General features: G+C 38.5%; 4 protein-coding genes across 5 annotated transcripts in view; 3 read left to right on the plus strand and 1 right to left on the minus strand.

Annotated features, from left to right (window-relative positions):
- LOC103515349 overlaps positions 1-5,719 on the plus strand; it is a 28,758-nt gene extending 23,039 nt beyond the window's left edge. The window contains exons 8-14 of the mRNA XM_008480291.2: positions 707-995; positions 1,421-1,703; positions 2,197-2,479; positions 2,793-3,137; positions 3,490-3,788; positions 4,340-4,612; positions 5,101-5,719. Coding sequence (XP_008478513.2) covers positions 707-995; positions 1,421-1,703; positions 2,197-2,479; positions 2,793-3,137; positions 3,490-3,788; positions 4,340-4,612; positions 5,101-5,298 — 1,970 coding nt within the window. The 3' untranslated portion in view covers positions 5,299-5,719. The remainder of the gene's footprint in view (positions 1-706; positions 996-1,420; positions 1,704-2,196; positions 2,480-2,792; positions 3,138-3,489; positions 3,789-4,339; positions 4,613-5,100) is intronic.
- A 347-nt stretch (positions 5,720-6,066) lies between these two features.
- Positions 6,067-9,044, plus strand: LOC113469984. Its single transcript, XM_026828086.1, has 3 exons — positions 6,067-6,385; positions 8,189-8,373; positions 8,553-9,044. The coding sequence occupies exons 1-3, from the start codon at positions 6,067-6,069 to the stop codon at positions 9,042-9,044; spliced, it is 996 nt and encodes a 331-aa protein (XP_026683887.1).
- A 2,833-nt stretch (positions 9,045-11,877) lies between these two features.
- On the plus strand, positions 11,878-13,206 carry LOC103515359 (protein tilB homolog). The gene is made up of 3 exons (XM_008480302.1): positions 11,878-11,934; positions 12,460-12,627; positions 13,196-13,206. Exons 1-3 carry the CDS (start codon positions 11,925-11,927, stop codon positions 13,204-13,206), a joined length of 189 nt encoding a protein of 62 aa, XP_008478524.1. The 5' UTR covers positions 11,878-11,924.
- A 2,714-nt stretch (positions 13,207-15,920) lies between these two features.
- LOC103515350 (transmembrane protein 50A-like) lies at positions 15,921-17,895 on the minus strand. Of its 2 annotated transcripts, none has more exons than XM_008480293.3 (3): positions 17,764-17,895; positions 16,579-16,849; positions 15,921-16,370 (listed from the first exon to the last, which is right to left on the minus strand). In XM_008480293.3, the coding sequence occupies exons 2-3, from the start codon at positions 16,838-16,840 to the stop codon at positions 16,150-16,152; spliced, it is 483 nt and encodes a 160-aa protein (XP_008478515.1). In that variant the 5' UTR covers positions 16,841-16,849; positions 17,764-17,895; the 3' UTR covers positions 15,921-16,149. The 2 variants fall into 2 exon arrangements, with proteins under 2 accessions (XP_008478515.1, XP_008478514.1); XM_008480292.3 differs by having other exon boundaries at positions 16,579-16,862; positions 17,764-17,880.
- Between the last annotated feature and the right edge of the window lie 511 nt (positions 17,896-18,406).

The following is an 18,406-nucleotide window of genomic DNA, read 5'->3' on the forward strand; positions in this document are numbered from 1 at the left end:
TGACATTGGTTTTTCCGGACACGGATTGTAAGTAGAGCGAACTGTAACAACGGATTTCTTATCGTCTCGAAACGGAAGAGACAGCCGTTCCGAGAACGAACGATATCTCTTAGGATAAAATTCGCCCCGGGCGGTAATCGAACCCGCGGCCTTGCGCTTACAAGGCAGACACGCAACCCTCCAAGCTATCTAGGCTAGAGAGCTTGACTTCATACACTAAGGCTGGGGGCCACAAAGTGAGTGAATCTGCAATCATTACATTGGTGCAATATTTGACGTTGACATTGGTTTTTCCGGACACGGAATGTAAGTAGATGAAACTGTAACAACGGATTTCTTATCGTCTCGAAATCGAAGAGACAGCCGTTCCGAGTACGAACGATATCTCTATAGGATAAAATCCGCCCCGGGTGGGAATCGAACCCGCGGCCTAGCGCTTACAAGGCAGACACGCAACCCTCCAAGCTATCTAGGCTAGAGAGCTTGACTTCATACACTAAGGCTGGGGGCCACAAAGTGAGTTTAAACTCGATTCAAGTTTAACTCTCGGTTTAAGGAATCTGATTGGCTAAAAATTTTGATTTTTTTTTTAATTTTAAATCAGCTAATGAGATTGCTTGATCCGAGAGTTAAAGTTAAACCGTGTTTAAGCTCACTTTGTGGCCGGACCTTAGGTACACAGTGACGTGAACTTTTCTCTCCACAGATTCGAATCACAAGGTGCAAGAGCTGAAACTCCTCGAAACCTTCATCGTGTTCAAAACGATGTGCCAGGAAAAAGCGTCGTCGGCCGGCGGTAGCGAGTCAACGCCAAGTGCCAAACCAGACGAGAATCACCTCAAACAAACCCTGGTAACCGGGATAAATCGACGCCATTTCAGTTTGAAGCAGTGCTGGGATCTACTCGTCAAATGCTCGATACAGAGTGTCTGTGTGAATCAAACGGTGAAGATGAACATCCTCCAGCAACACCCTATGTATAATAGCGACTATGAGTAAGTGTGTTGGAAGTGACCGTGAGGACCCGTAAAGTTTTTTTATTATTATTTTTAAGCCGCGGACAGGAATCGAACCCGCAACCTAGCACTTACAGTGCAGACGCCCTACCTTCCAAGCCAACTAGGCTGGGATATATATATATAAAAAAAAAAAGATTTAAAAATTCTTAAAGCTGTGTCCCTGTCCACATATAGTCGACGGCCGTCGATCGACGAGGTGAATCTATGTTGTCGAGGTGGGGTGGACGGTTTCCGTCGACATCAATCGACGGCCGCTGACTGTGTGCTTTAGACCTAGCTTAGACTCCAACATTTACCTATAATTTTTTATGTTCTGTTCGATATGTTGTATTATCAAAAAATGGAAACTTAAAAAAAAACACGTATTTATATTCTATTCTACCTTTTTCTCTCCTCCATAGATCCAACAACTCCTCTTACACGTCCACCAAATCCTCGCCGGACAACCTTCCACCCAGCGATCACATCCACACCTCCACTAACAAACACAAGTGCACCATCCTCTTCTCTTCCCACATCATTACCGCCATCGATATTGTCCTTCATTATATTGTCAACAATGGACGAAAAATCAGCTCCCACGGAGAGCAAAGAGATGAGAAGAGCGGGTCTACGCATGCGCGGGAGTTCCAAAGAGAAATAAACGAGAAGAGTGAAAGAAAGAGGTGCTCAATTAAACTGTTGGTATAATGGAACTACTTGTTTTAAGCTGACAGTCTAAAATCTAAATAAAGCACTACTTATGCTTATAAGGTGAGAATGGACTGTGTTTCAACGAGGGTAGTATTGGTAGAAGTAGGCCCTACTTCTAGGATCTATCGGGTGCTTAAGCCCTAGATTTAGATCTTTTGTGGCTTTGAACAAGGGTAGTTTTTTTTAAAGAGGTTTGATGTAACTGCTAAGGCCTTATCGTCCCTAAATGGAAGAGCGAAGGAAGACAGGATACGGGAAAGCCAGCCGTTCCGAGAACGAACATTATTGGTTCAGGATAAAATCCACCTCGAGCGGTCATCGAACCCGCGGCCTAGCGCTTTCAAGGCAGAAGGCAGACGCTCTACCAACCAAGCTAACTAGGCTCGCGAACGTCAAGAGTTCGAAGGCCCGTTCAGCCTCTATCAACACGAAATAGAGTTATGGTTTTTCAGCCTTTACATTTTACTTCTCCATTGCATTACAGAAGCTCGGAGCCCACGACTCGGAGGAAACCAGCGACTTGTTCATTCTGGACACCCTGCAAAGTCTTGTGACACAGCACAAAACTCACCCGGAGTTCAGCATGAAGCTGCTTCCGCCGTGCCGACATCTGAAGCCGTGTCAGCTAGACTTGGAGCCGCTGTCAAATAAGTTGTCCTACTCCATGATGCAGTCGTATGATAAGAACGGAATGGTGTCGCCTTGGAACACGAGTGCCGTGTGTATACCCATCACGTGTGATCTGGGCTGGGCACTGTGGGTACAAGGTAAGAAAATTTCTTATCCTATCTTATACCTTGTTTATGCTGGTAGAAAGAAACTGGAAAGTCCCTTCACTTCCGCAGTCTAAACAAGGTCTTATGTTTATATTATGTTTAACAGGTAATTTTATATGTAAACATTTATCGAAACCTAGGAAAACGCCAAATAAAACCTCTCAATATGAAGGAGAAAAATCGGTGATATCCCATCAAAAAACACATTGTGTGAGGGAAATTTAAGGCCAAGTATGCAAACATATATCTCTTAAATGCTAATAAATATATCTCAAACCTTCATCCATTTTTTCTTCAACTACAGGTATCTCCATTTCGTTCTGGTATCTTCTCGAAGAGACGTCCACCCCTGCTCCTACCCCGCACCCGTCCAAACCCTACCACCTCCTGTCTATTGGCTATGAAGGTTTCCTCATCGAATTCTACGCCGACAAAAGCGATCTCATCATTCGACTGACGCGCCCCGAGCGGAATTCCTACGAACTACTCAATGAACAGACGGTGCCCAAGTGCCTGCGGTATAATGAGTACGATATGTTCTGTGTTAGTATCAAGGATACACTGCAGACGAAGAGTAAGCGGGTGATCATCAATGTGGACCTGGTGCTGAATGATAATTGTCACTATAGTGCAGCGCTACTCTTTCAAGGTAAGTTGGATAATGGAAAAAAAGTAGTGATATCGCACTTAAAAACCATTTTTGTTGGGTAAAATTGACGCCAAATACACAAGTAGGTAGAGTAAACGGATGATCATTAATGTGGATCTGGTGCTAAATTTCAAGGTAAGAAAAAGAATGGAATATTATTCTGTCCAAATAGGATAGTTATTCTTATTAGTTATATTCCTTGTTTATTCTGTCCGAATAGGACTGAAAAGTCCCTCTTTCCCATCAGTCTAAACTGCATCACGCTGAACAAAGGGGAAAAAATCGATGATATCCCACTAAAAAACCCTTTGTATGGAAAAATGTTGCCAAGTTTTTTTTTCTCTTTTTTCAGGCATTCTCATCCGGAAAAGTCGCCCGATGTGCATCCTCCTCGGGGACAAGCTCTGCCCCTCTCCCACCCTCTCCCTCACCAACCTGACCGCCTTTCGCACGCCCTGTCTGAACCAGCTCCTACCCTGTTTGATTCTCTACTCCCTGGGGCCGTCTGCTAGTAATTTGACCGAGTGTGAAGTGGGCAATTTGGCCCCCGATTTGACCCGGCTGGTGAAATATTGTATGAATAATAAGCTGACCTATGCCTCGTATGAGGTGTTGCTTGATAAACAGACGGCCATACTGAGACATTTACAGGTAGGGAATTTGAAAACATTAAACCTCCGTACGATAAATAATACAGGTAATTGAAAAAAAATGAAATATTGAATGAACCCAGTGATACTGTATTTACATACCTACGTTTGTCTTTTGAGCTCGTATCATCTTTCGGCCCCAATTGTTGGGTCTTTGAGGGTAAGATGACTTACAAAATTTCCTGAAGGCTAAAAAAAATGTCCAATTTCCTAAAAATAACTTGACCATGTTTCCTAAAATAAAATTTGTAAGTCACCTATCTAACCCTGAAAAAGTTGTTTTCGAAAATTTTCCTCATTAAATTTGGCCCAATCGTTTCCCAATGGGGGCTCTGTAAGGATCTTTTTTTTCTGACATCCTCGATGCATTTTAACCTGTAAGTATTTAAAGAAATAGTAAAATTATGAAAACATAGGTAGAATTTACATTAATTCTGTTGCTAAACTCCTTGGAAGAACATTTTGATTGATAGATTGATTGATTGATTAACAAATGAACGGGTAAAACCCATGTATATTTGCGATTATGACGATTTCGTGTTTCCCTCTCAGGAACATCTGCTTCTCATCTACTCCTCGCGCACACCCACCACCGTGGCCCTGTACCCTCCGGCCCTCACCACACCCACCATCGGCCTCCTACCCTCGCAGCCTCAGGGGTTCTTCAAGGCCCTCTCCCAGGACACGCGGCCCGCGCAACGCTTCCCTATAGTGACGCGGGTGAACATCTACGCGGGCGGCGTTCAGAGTGAGCGCTGTGCAGGGCTGAGCACCGCCGTGACCGATGTGGCCGGCCTGCACACCTTCCTGTTCCTGTTCGCGAGGGTGAGTAAAGAAAGAAAAAAAATAGGTTATTTTCAAGCATCTTCTGATTTTCGTTTGCTGGCAAAAACTTAAGAACTTACCCCGGGGCCACAAAGTGAGTTTAAATGCCGTAAGTTTAACTCTCGGATTTAGCAATCTGATTGGCCAATTTTTTCTAAAAATCAACCAATCATATTGCTTAATCCGAGAGTTAAACTTAAACCGTGTTAAACTTACTGTGTGGCCCCCGGCCTAAACGGATATTTCCACCCATTTCCTGATTTTGAAAATTTAGACCGACAGCTTTTCGTGAACAAAGTCTCTCCACCATGTTTTAATAAAATATTATTTTTTCTCTGAAGTTCTCCTCATTTATTACAGTTGTGGGATCTAATCCTCTTTTTTTTCAACGTCCTTACTAATCATACATATCTACTGATCGCAGTTGTTAAATTAAATAAATAGGTTATTTTTACTAGTTTAATATTTTAAAAAACTTTCTGTTCCAGGTTGTTGAGATCGAGTCATGTGCCGAGGACCAAGCTAAAGCTTTAGATATCGTACTTAAAGTATCTGATCTCCTCTCTCATTCAGTGAATCATACTGATTACTATCCTCTCATAGTACAAGTACTATCCACACCCCGATGTAAACCCAGCCTGAGCATGCTTAAAGTAAGTACTATCCCATTCAGTGAATCATACTGATTACTATCCTCTCATAGTACAAGTACTATCCACACCCCGATGTAAACCCAGCCTGAGCATGCTTAAAGTAAGTACTATCCCATTCAGTGAATCATACTGATTACTATCCTCTCATAGTACAAGTACTATCCACACCCCGATGTAAACCCAGCCTGAGCATGCTTAAAGTAAGTACTATCCCATTCAGTGAATCATACTGATTACTATCCTCTCATAGTACAAGTACTATCCACACCCCGATGTAAACCCAGCCTGAGCATGCTTAAAGTAAGTACTATCCCATTCAGTGAATCATACTGATTACTATCCTCTCATAGTACAAGTACTATCCACACCCCGATGTAAACCCAGCCTGAGCATGCTTAAAGTAAGTACTATCCCATTCAGTGAATCATACTGATTACTATCCTCTCATAGTACAAGTACTATCTAAAAACCATTTTTGTTGGGGAAAATTGACGCCAAATACCCAAGTAGGTAGAGTAAACGGATGATCATTAATGTGGACCTGGTGCTGAATTTCAAGGTAAGAAAAAGAATAGAATATTATTCTGTCCAAATAGGATAGTTATTCTTATTAGTTATATTCCTTGTTCATTCTGCCCGAATAGGACTGAAAAGTCCCTCTTTCCCATCAGTCTAAACTGCATTACGCTGAACAAAGGGAAAAAATCGATGATATCCCACTAAAAAACCCTTTGTGTAGAAAAATGTTGCCAAGTTTTTTTTTCTCTTTTTTCAGGCATTCTCATCCGGAAAAGTCGTCCGATGTGCATCCTCCTCGGGGACAAGCTCTGCCCCTCTCCCACCCTCTCCCTCACCAACCTGACCGCCTTTCGCACGCCCTGTCTGAACCAGCTCCTACCCTGTTTGATTCTCTACTCCCTGGGGCCGTCTGCTAGTAATTTGACCGAGTGTGAAGTGGGCAATTTGGCCCCCGATTTGACCCGGCTGGTGAAATATTGTATGAATAATAAGCTGACCTATGCCTCGTATGAGGTGTTGCTTGATAAACAGACGGCCATACTGAGACATTTACAGGTAGGGAATTTGAAAACATTAAACCTCCGTACGATAAATAATACAGGTAATTGAAAAAAAATGAAATATTGAATGAACCCAGTGATACTGTATTTACATACGTTTGTCTTTTGAGCCCCTATCATCTTTCGGTCCCAATTGTTGGGTCTTTTAGGGTAAGGTGACTTACAAAATTTCCTGAAGGCTAAAAAAAATGTCCAATTTCCTAAAATAACTTGACCATGTTTCCTAAAATAAAATTTGTAAGTCACCTATCTAACCCTGAGCTAAAAAAAAAAAAAAAAGTCCAATTTCCTAAAATAACTTGACCATGTTTCCTAAAATGAAATTTGTAAGTCACCTATCTAACCCTGAAAAAGTTGTTTTTGAAAATTTTCCTCATTAAATTTGGCCCAATCGTTTCCCAATGGGGGCTCTGTAGGGATCTTTTTTTTTTCTGACATCCTCATGCATTTTAACCTGTAAGTATTTAAAGAAATAGTAAAATTATAATTTAAATTAACGGGGGCTACCCATTTTATACAAGTCCCTACACTTAACTACACTTAAAAATAATAAAACACTAAAAGTAAGTGGTAATAAAAAATTAAAATAAAAGGAAAAGAACATGGCCTTTTTAGGTAGAATTCTACCCATTTTATACAAGTCCCTACACTTAACTACACTTAAAAATAATAAAACACTAAAAGTAAGTGGTAAAAAATTAAAATAAAAAAAAGAACATGGCCTTTTTAGGTAGAATCCTGATTAATTTGTTTAAGTAAAGTTTTTAGAAGCCTGCCTAGTTATATTTTAGGGTAGCGTGTCTGCCTTGTCAGCTCCAGGTGGCGGGTTCGATTCCCGCCCGGAGCGAACTTTATCCTAAACATTGTTTTCGCCTATCCTTTCCTCATTCTCTCTTCGATTTCGGGACGATAAGACCTCCATTGTTACAGTGTGTTCTATCGGTGTTCAACTGTTCATGTTTATTTGTTACACAACCTTTCTCATAGTCAGCGGCCAAAGCAGGTGAAACGTACCAGTTTCCAATGGAACATTGAAATGAAATGTATCAACCTTGTGCGTGGTTGGGTTCGGGTGGTCCTTGTGCTTTTAAAAGGAACTAACACTGCATGTTTATTTATTACACAACCTTTCTGATAGTCAGCGGCCAAAGCAGGTGAAATGTACCAGTTTCCAATGGATCATTGAAGTGAAATTAAGCAACCTTGTGCGTGGTTGGGTTCGGGTGGTCCTTGTGCTTTTAAAAGGAACCAGCGAATTTTATCCTAAACATTGTTTTCGCCTATCCTTTCCTCATTCTCTCTTCGATTTCGGGACGATAAGACCTCCATTGTTACAGTTTGCTCTATCTGTGTACATGTTTTAAGGTACGTATAGTAGAAGTGTAGAACTAGAAGAAGGTACTAATTTAAGAAATTTATTAAATAAGGATTAAGGGAATTTTAAGGGATTTTCAAAACAAAAAAATGAGGGATTTCTGGGATTTTTTTGGGCTTTGTCTGGGATTTTTTGTGGTAGTCCCGTAAGAACACTGCATGTTTATTTATTACACAACCTTTCTGATAGTCAGCGGCCAAAGCAGGTGAAATGTACCAGTTTCCAGTGGATCATTGAAATGAAATTTATCAACCTTGTGCGTGGTTGGGTTCGGGTGGTCCTTGTGCTTTTAAAAGGAACCTTTCTCTCTCTCTCTCTCTCTCTCCTCTCTCTCTCTCTCCTCTCTCTTTCCTCTCTCTCTCTCTCCTCTCTCTCTCCTCTCTCTCTTAACCCTATCATTGAGAAACTAGTCAAGAAAATGACGTCACACAATCTGAACAAGGTGGTCAATGACTACGGGCTAGTTCAGTGTTTGCTCAAGGTATTAATAAGATCATCACGCTTGATATACTTCTAATCCTGGCCAACCATAGGGATGTGAAGATACGGATCTCTCTTATGAAACTCATATATTCCTATCTGCAAAGAAGCAGTGAGGATGACCTTGCCGAATTTATGTACAGGAATAAAGGATTCTATTTGCTGTCCAATCAGATTTCTCTGTTAATAAGATCATCACGCTTGATATACTTCTAATCCTGGCCAACCATAGGGATGTGAAGATACGGATCTCTCTTATGAAACTCATATACTCCTATCTCCAAAGAAGCAGTGAGGATGACCTTGCCGAGTTTATGTACAGGAATAAAGGATTCTATTTGCTGTCCAATCAGATTTCTCTATACCCTCCAAGTATGGACCTTGCTAACGCCTGTGTGATGTTCTTAACCGATTGCCATTGGTTGCCCATACAAGAGCAGCTGAACTACATAGAACAGATTAATCTGTCGCCGAAACAAATGAGTGCGGTGCCTCTCATACTAAGCCTGCTGAATATCTCGATTAATAAGTTCCACTTGTGTCTGCAATTGTTGCGGTTCATTGAAAAACTAGTGAAGAAAATGACGTCACACAATCTGAACAAGGTGGTCAATGACTACGGGCTAGTTCAGTGTTTGCTCAAGGTGCTTATTAAGATCGCCCATGAAATGCGGGGTGACCTAGGGGATTCTCTACAAGAGACGGCAGTGATTACGGAGTACGATGTTCTGTTGGATACGATAGATTCCATTCTGATCAATGTAGTGACGCGGATTATCACGAGTGACTCTAATGTAAGCAACAATACACAGATGTTCAACAATATTATCCTTTACATGACTTGAATATCTCGATTAATAAGTTCCACTTGTGTCTGCAATTGTTGCGGTTCATTGAGAAACTAGTCAAGAAAATGACGTCACACAATCTCAACAAGGTGGTTAATGACTACGGGCTAGTTCAGTGTTTGCTCAAGGTGCTTATTAAGATCGCCCATGAGATGCGGGGTGACCTAGGGGATTCTCTACAAGAGACGGCAGTGATTACGGAGTACGATGTTCTGTTGGATACCATAGATTCCATTCTGATCAATGTAGTGACGCGGATTATCACGAGTGACTCTAACGTGAGCAATAATACGCAGATGTTTAATAATATTATCCTGTACATGACGTTTTTTGGCCCCCCTTTTTTTTTTTTTTTTTTTTTTTTTTCATTACAGTTACCCCTTTGGCCTTTTTTCAATATGTAATACGTATTAGCACAGGAATAATGTAATAAGACCATCTGAGAGACTTACACTCGTATTTATGAACAAGAATGATCGTTCTTAGATCAGTCTTAAGTCAAAATTGACCAATCAAACGCCTTGAGACTATGCTTAGCACGAACTTAAGAGCCAGCATTTTGTTCATAAATATGGGTGTCAGGTCCGAAGTTTTTTCCGCCCTACACGTTTCGACTTGGTCTGACAGACCGTCTGAACGTAAAAGTGCCCGGTATTACACATGCTTAGCACGAACTTAAGAGCCAGCATTTTGTTCATAAATCTGGGTGTTACTGTTTTTCAAGTACCTCGGCCCCCTAATTTTCTGGAAAATTCGTGGAAGTTTTCTGGAATAGTGATAGATTTTCATTCCGGAAAAGCGTATAAACCCTGTAATAATACGGTATGTAATCGCAGTTTAATAATTTAGATGAATTAATTAATTTTAATAACAAGTTCTACAAGTCTCTGATTATAGCTACTTGATCTATTGTGGGTAGGTAATGTAGGTATAGGGGTATTACACATCTTTCGAGTAAATTTCAAGTCTCTAGCTCTTACCGATCTCGAGATATTTTGTTTACAGACGGACAGACACACACACACGGACCAATGGCTGAAACTTTGGATTTAGGTTCAGAGACCTCAAAACGTATTTTTTCACTAAAAACTGACCATCGAACCTGATTACATGACTTTTCTTCCTATAGGATAAGGAAAGTAAAAATGGCAACTTCAAACAAATTTCAAGTCTCTAGCTCTTACCGATCTCGAGATATTTTGTTTACAAACGGACAGACACACACACACACACACACACGGACCAATGGCTGAAACTTTGGATTTAGGTTCAGAGACCTCAAAACGTATTTTTTTCACTAAAAACTGACCATCGAACCCGATTACATTACTTTCCTTCCTATAGGATAAGGAAAGTAAAAATGGCAACTTCAAACATTTTTTTTTGCGAACTGCAATGTTGTATGCAATAAAGACAGGACAAAAATAGATGAAAACTTCTTAGCTTTAAATCAGATCTGTAAGGAGATACTTACCAACCTGTTTGTTAACAATAACTTGGAGATCAAGTTCATCTTGTTCCTGTGGGAGCTTATCTACTGTTGTAAACTGAACAACGACGACCTCCGTGTGTGTTACGAGTTTGAAGCGAAACTCAAGTCCATTATCAATCATGACATCGGGAACTCTAACTCTAAACTGAATCGTGAAGTGTACATCGCTTGTAAACGGATCTGTGGGTAGTTCTGTTATCATTTATTTAAATTTTGCTTTGAGATTAGCTCTTGCTAATCGATCTAATAATCGTTGTACCATATGTTGTATACTGCTTGGTTTTTTTTATAATATTAAAAATATGTTTTTTTTTTCAATGTTAAACTGTATAGAGAGTTTATATTTAAATAAAATATTTATTACCTTAATTATTGTCAATGCAAATAGAGCTCTATTGTTATTTTCTTCAGATTCAAGGCCCAGGCCCTAAAAAAAAAGACTTGATAGAGGGAACTGCTACTGATGATAATAATAATAATAATATTGAAGTTTATTTTAAAGTCTACCATAAAACGAGACCTAACTAGGCTGACAGCTGGCAACATAAACATACCAAGTATCAGTCGAATTTTTATGAGCGCCTGGTAACTAATCTAGTTATGCAATATGCCACATAGCTTTCCAGTGACTCCTCCCTCTACCTTCGTTCCATTTTCTTCTTGTTTATTGGTTGCCATGGTAACATTGTCCACCTTACCTACCCTACTGGGTTGGTGTATCAATACAGAGACTTGTTAAAAAAATAATAGAATGTACATTTTGTATGAATGTACTTTTATAGAAGCTTACCTAACTACATAATACTGGGTTGGCTTTCTTCATCTCTTGTTCACAGTTCATTTGAGTTCGTGTTTTTCTCCTACCAGATAATCCTGAGCTAGTATTTAAAAAAAAAAAAAAAAAAAAAAAACTTGTTAAAATGGCTTCAAAAAAGGCATATTTTTTTTTTAAGAGGTTTGACAAAGGGAACTGTAACTGCTATGGTCTTATCGTCCCGAAATCGAAGATGCAGTCTCTCACAAAAATCCCATTTGCTTTCAGCAATCAAACCAATCAGAATTCCACCGAGATAATAATAAAGGAAGGACGGACTAAAAAGTTTGAAATCAACCCATCAGATTGCTTCATTCAAGAGTTAACCTAAGTTTAATATCTAATTATGGTTCTAGCCATTAGTTTATCTAATTATTTATCCTTTGATATTGAAAAAAAAACATACATTGACTTTTATCAAGGAAGTACGCAGACACACTCTGTGAGGTATTTCTGGTGACACATGAGCTGATAAAATGGTCCGAAGTAAGTATGATACAGGACACACAAAAAGGGCCACATAGTCAGACACACTCTGTGAGGTATTTCTGGTGACACATGAGCTGATAAAATGGTCCGAAGTAAGTATGATACAGGACACACAAAAAGGGCCCCATAGCCCAAACCGAAATTTATACTAATACTAATACAAAATGGTGAGGCCCAAAAACCTGTACAGACACTCTGAATTAAACATGTACCGTATTATTCGTCCAGTTAAAAATCGTATTATTTCATTCGTGAAGTTGAAAAAACCGAAATTTATACTAATACAAAATGGTGAGGCCCAAAAACCTGTACAGACACTCTGAATTAAACATGTACCGTATTATTCGTCCAGTTGAAAATCGTATTATTTCATTCGTGAAGTTGAAAAAGCACACAAAAAGGGCCCCATAGCCCAAACCGAAATTTATACTAATACAAAATGGTGAGGCCCAAAAACCTGTACAGACACTCTGAATTATACATGTACCGTATTATTCATCCAGTTAAAAATCGTATTATTTCATTCGTGAAGTTGAAAAAACTCAACCTTTTTTGGACTACAGGTCAATGAGCTACCTATAATAACATCTTTACTGATGTTCCTTTTCCACTTTTAGTCTCAGAAGATCTGGTCAGAAAGCGAGCCGAGCACAACGACAAGGAGATTGGTACTCTGGAGGAGATAGCTCTCCATCAGGAACATATAGAGAAGATAGAGGCATTGGATAAGTGGTGCAAACACTTGAGAATACTGCTCCTTCATTCTAATATCATATCTAAACTAGGTAAGAGGTAGGACTTTATTGATAAATTCCTTCAGTTGAAAAATGACTATAAATAATAATAATAATACATAATAATAAACTAGGTAATGCCCACACTCAGACCGGCTGACCTAGCTCCAGGTCTGACTGACTGCAATCTGTCAGAATGTCAACAATTTGATTGGTTAACAAGCTGGGCCCGTCCCTCCGGGAATTATTTAGCCCTTGTGTTCCTGGTAAAAAGACCTTTAATTTGATATATAGGTCGACCAGTTTTGGATAAGTCCTTCTATGGGGACAGATGACACCGAAGCGAATACAATAGCCCGTCCCTTATACCTTTTTATTACTATTGTAATAATAAAGGAAGGACGGACTAAGTAAAAAGTATGAAATCAACCCATCAGATTGCTTTATTCAAGAGTTAACCTAAGTTTAATATCTAATTATGGTTCTAGCCATTAGTTTATCTAATTATTTATCCATTGATATTGAAAAAAATCATCAATTTGAGAAGGAAAAAGTAGATAGATCGATTTTACAAATGAAAATTTAAATGTAAACCATATATTAAATTCCTTACATCTAGCATTTGAATAAATAATTATAGCTGTCTAAAATATTTTAAGTATAAAATCTTAACTTTTTCTATGAAAGAGGCTCTTTGCTCCCGCCTAATGTATGGCCAAAAGTCTGAATTGAGCAAGATAACCTACGCGTATAGTTATATTCTATGGAAAAGAGGTTTTATACAAATTCTTAATAATTTTTCTGTGGTTTACCAAGGCCGAGTTTGAAGGAAAAAAAAATCATCAATTTGAGAAGGAAAAAGTAGATAGATCGATTTTACAAATAAAAATTTAAATGTAAACCGTATATTAAATTCCTTACATCTAGCATTTGAATAAATAATTATAGCTGTCTAAAATATTTTAAGTATAAAATCTTAGCTTCTAAGAAAAACAAGCAGAAAAAAAGGTCAAAATGGAAACAACCTTCTGCTTAATGCTCAGTCATGGCTTACACACAATTAGAGTTTAAATTTGTTTTAGGTTGAACTCTTGGATTAAGCAAATTGATTGGTTAACAAGCTGGGCCCGTCCCTCCAGGAAATATTTAGCCCGTAGTTTATTTGATCAGTACCTATGTACCTACCTAATTTGTTATTTTTTAGCCCGTAGTTTATTCGATCGTGATTAGAGAAAATCAGTACCTATGTACCTACCTAATTTGTTTAATATTCAGTTTATTATCATTCTTGATTTGATTTTTTGATTTTACTTTCATGTAATGATTTAAAATCAAGACTAGAGCCCGTTCTCCCTTTATTCCCAATATAAGGTTTAAGTCACACATCCATTTATTGGCCTTGCTCGGCGTAGCTTAACATAGGTGACGGTAAAACTGGTCTTAAAATAACGACTGAAGTGTTATCTAAAACTTTCTCGCTTTGAGTTCATAGGTTGTCACGACAAATTTCAAGATCAGAGCTCATTTGTGTGAGAAAATGTGAAAAAAATCCCTCAAAAACCAGTTTTTTTTGGCTTTATGGTTTTCTGGACGAAATTTGCACCACCACTTTCGTTTTCCTGGTAAAAAGACCTTTAATTTGATATATAGGTCGACAAGGTTTGAATAAGTCCTTCTATGGGGACAGACTGAAGAGTGACAGATGACACCGAAGCAAATACAATAGCCCGTCCCTTATACCTTTTTATAGCTCGGCGTAGCTTAACATAGGTGACGCTAAAACTGGTCTTAAAATAACAACTGAAGTGTTATCTAAAACTTTCTCGCTTTGAGTTCATAGGTTGTCACGACAAATTTCAAGATCAGAGCTCATTCCCTCAAAAACCAGTTTTTTTGGTTTTTTGGCTTTATGGTTTTCTGGACAAAATTTGCACCACCACTTTCGTTTTCCTGGTAAAAAGATAAGTCCTTCTATGGGGACAGACTGAAGAGTGACAGATGACACCGAAGCAAATACAATAGCCCGTCCCTTATACCTTTTTATTACTATTGTAATAATAAAGGAAGGATGGACTAAAAAGTTTGAAATCAACCCATCAGATTGCTTCATTCAAGAGTTAACTTAAGTTTAATTTAATAATAAAGGAAGGACGGACTAAAAAGTTTGAAATCAACCCATCAGATTGCTTCATTCAAGAGTTAACCTAAGTTTAATATCTAATAATTATGGTTCTAGCCATTAGTTTGTCTAATTATTTATCCTTTGATATTGAAAAAAAAAACATACATTGACTTTTATCAAGGAAGTATGTACCATTCTCTTGCATGCAAAATAATTTCTAATTATGGTTCTAGCCATTAGTTTATCTAATTATTTATCCCTTGATACTGAAAAAAAAAACATACATTAACTTTTATCAAGGAAGTACGTACCATTCTCTTGCATGCAAAATATTTTCCATGGGGGAAAGGGGGGGACCTGATATACTTTACTATCAGGATGTATGTAAAGGGCCTCCAAGTATCAATACAGAGACTTTTAAAAAAAATAATAGAATGTACATTTTGTATGAATGTACTTTTATAGAAGCTTACCTAACTACATAATATGTACATATTAGCAGAGTGCCTGAAGCAAAAACCCCTAAGAGGAACTCAAGTGATCTCATGGCTTTTTGGTTATTACAGGGAGTGCTGGCACTCATTTTACATAGGAAATATAAATCATCTCTATAAACATATCTGGGCCCTATTCCTTCATACTCTGCAACTTTTCACTCTGCAGTTTTTAAATTATGTAAATACACTTTCAGTGGATTACTCAGTCAAGGATCTGACTCATTAATTGAGTAGTTCACTAAAAAGAGTCATTTCTTTGGTAGGTACTTGTTCAGAAGTCATGTCAATGGGATCACTACAAAAAGGAGCTGTTACAAATGAGCTATGACCGTGGGCCCTATTCCTTCATACTCTGCAACTTTTCACTCTGCAGTTTTTAAATTATGTAAATACACTTTCAGTGGATTACTCAGTCAAGGGTCTGACTCATTAATTGAGTAGTTCACTAAAAAGAGTCATTTCTTTGGTAGGTACTTGTTCAGAACCTCATCTTCTTGTGCCACACACACTAAGTCGACTCTCAAGGCTCTGTTCAACAACCAATCACGATAAAGAAAATCAGAATTCAACGCTCAATCAGAAGAGAGAAAATCAAGGTCACTATTCAACCAACAATCAGAACATAAGAAGAGACAATCAAACTAGCCCGGTATTCAGTCAAACGTTGGATCTATCAATGCATCAACACTCAATTTCAGGTACAGAAGTCAGCTTGGCAGTGTTCAGTGTTATTATAGGGTTAGGTTAATCAAAAAAAGGAGCTTTCACAATTTGAGCAGTGACCAGTATTCTTATAGGGTTAGGGTAAACACAAAGAGAAGCTTTGTTTTTTCATTGTCATGGCTTCTGAATAATTGCTGTTCCTTTTTATACCTCACTTCTTATACATCTTCAGTGTGAAGAGTTACAGAGTATGGAGAAAAGGGCTCTGCTTTTCATGGAACTCTTACCAACTTAACTCCATTGGTCTTCCTGTCTACCAAATTTATAAACAAGAGATGCAGCAAAGATGAAAACGTTCTGGAACACCAATTCAAATCCGGGCCAAACAGCTGCTCCTTTGATGGAAAGAAATCCGGAGTACAGAATCCAGCAGGAAGCAATGACGGCAGCAAAGCCCATGACAAATCCAACAAACAGCCAGACTCGAGCTCCTTGTGGACCAAAACATCCACCTAAAAAATAAATGGGATTTAATTAATATTAAAATTAGGCTAGCTCTAGGTTTTTTCCCATAAATAACTTTGCATACCTATCACAATCATGATTCACAAGTTAAGACAAAATATTACAGGAAAAAAGGGAAAAGTTGGAATAAAATATTTTTTTTTTTTCTTGACTTATAAAATAAACGAAACAAATAATCCTATCACAGTTTCTTACCAGAGTACGAGTCCCCTCTCATCTGAGCATTTGACACTGCATTGATCATGAACAATGAAATTGTCCCGATAATTCCCATCAAGTGATAAGAGAAGGGGAAACTGGCAGCCACAGCAACAGCGTCAATAATGAACCACCATCCCGTGAAAAACAATGTACCCGCAATCATTGCAAATATGGCATTACGATTGTCTCCCCCATTGCTGTCACACCAGAGGCACTGAGCTAGGTGCGGATTGGATTCAAAGTCAAAAAGAGGCATGATGGAGACCTGTTGGGTGAATCTGAAAAGAGAAGGGTTTGAGAAAAACAGTTACATCACTGGTGCCTTAATTCTAACGTCACTTGGACCATTTCTGAACTCTGTGTGCTTATGCACGAGTAGGATTGTGAGAAGACACAGCTGTACTAAATAAAAGCAAGAGTTTCGATCGAATGTGACAAGAATGGAGAAGGGTTTGAGAAAAACAGTTACATCACTGGTGCCTTAATTCTAACGTCACTTGGACCATTTCTGAACTCTGTGTGCTTATGCACAAGTAGGATTGTGAGAAGACACAGCTGTACTAAATAAAAGCAAGAGTTTCAATCAAATGTGAAGAGAATGCTCAAGTACCTATCAGATCCGTGGATATTCACAAAAGTTAGGTATGTGATTTCTTTATCCCCTAAGTGGCTAGGTATCATAACAAAGAATGGTAGTACCTCAGGAAGTGAAATTTTTCAAACGACTGAACTCAGGAAGGAGTGATTTCTTCAGGGATGAGTTGGAGATGTTTTAACTTACCTTTTAGACAAGAATGCTCAAGTACCTATCAGATCCGTGGATATTCACAAAAGTTATGTGATTTCTTTATCCCCTAAGTGGCTAGGTATCATAATCATAACAAAGAATGGTAGTAGGTACCTCAGGAAGTGAAATTTTTCAAACGACTGAACTCAGGAGGGAGTGATTTCTTCAGGGATGAGTTGTAGTTGTTTGAACTTACCTTTTCGACAAGAATGCTCAAGTACCTATCAGATCCGTGGATATTCACAAAAGTTATGTGATTTCTTTATCCCCTAAGTGGCTAGGTATCATAACAAAGAATGGTAGTACCTACCTCAGGAAGTGAAATTTTTCAACTGAATTCATTCAGGAGGGAGTGATTTCTTCAGGGATGAGTTGGAGATGTTTTAACTTACCTTTTCAGTCCAGAAATTACACAAAAACCAGAATTCGTGAGATAATTTGCTAATGATTCACTTTTTCTTGTCGTTTTCACAAAATTCACAAATCAATTTCAAGAAAATGGGGGATCTAGCACAGGGGAGCGTGTTGAGGACGAGATTTTTCGAGAAAAATCCCATGACAACAGTAGGGGGATGGGATTTTATTTTTCATAAAACGTCCCTTTCCCACCATAAATTCTTTGTTTATATTTGACTTATTTTCTGTTTGTCAAGACCTCACAACTTTTTGTATCTGAGTCTTACACTCGTATTTATGAACAAGAATGATCGTTCTTAGATCAGTCTCAAGTCAAAATTGACCAATCAAACGCCTTGAGGCTATGCTTAGCACGAACTTAAGAGCCAGCATTTTGTTCATAAATCTGGGTGTTACTGTTTTTCAAGTACCTCGGCCCCCTAATTTTCTGGAAAATTCGTGGAAGTTTTCTGGAATAGTGATAGATTTTCATTCCGGAAAAGCGTATAAACCCTGTAATAAATTACGGTATGTAATCGCAGTTTAATAATTTAGATGAATTAATTAATTTTAATAACAAGTTCTACAAGTCTCTGATTATAGCTACTTGATCTATTGTGGGTAGGTAATGTAGGTATA

Source organism: Diaphorina citri, unplaced genomic scaffold (genome assembly GCF_000475195.1).
Source record: "Diaphorina citri unplaced genomic scaffold, Diaci psyllid genome assembly version 1.1 scaffold1325, whole genome shotgun sequence".
NCBI classification, from domain to species: Eukaryota; Metazoa; Arthropoda; class Insecta; order Hemiptera; family Psyllidae; genus Diaphorina; species Diaphorina citri.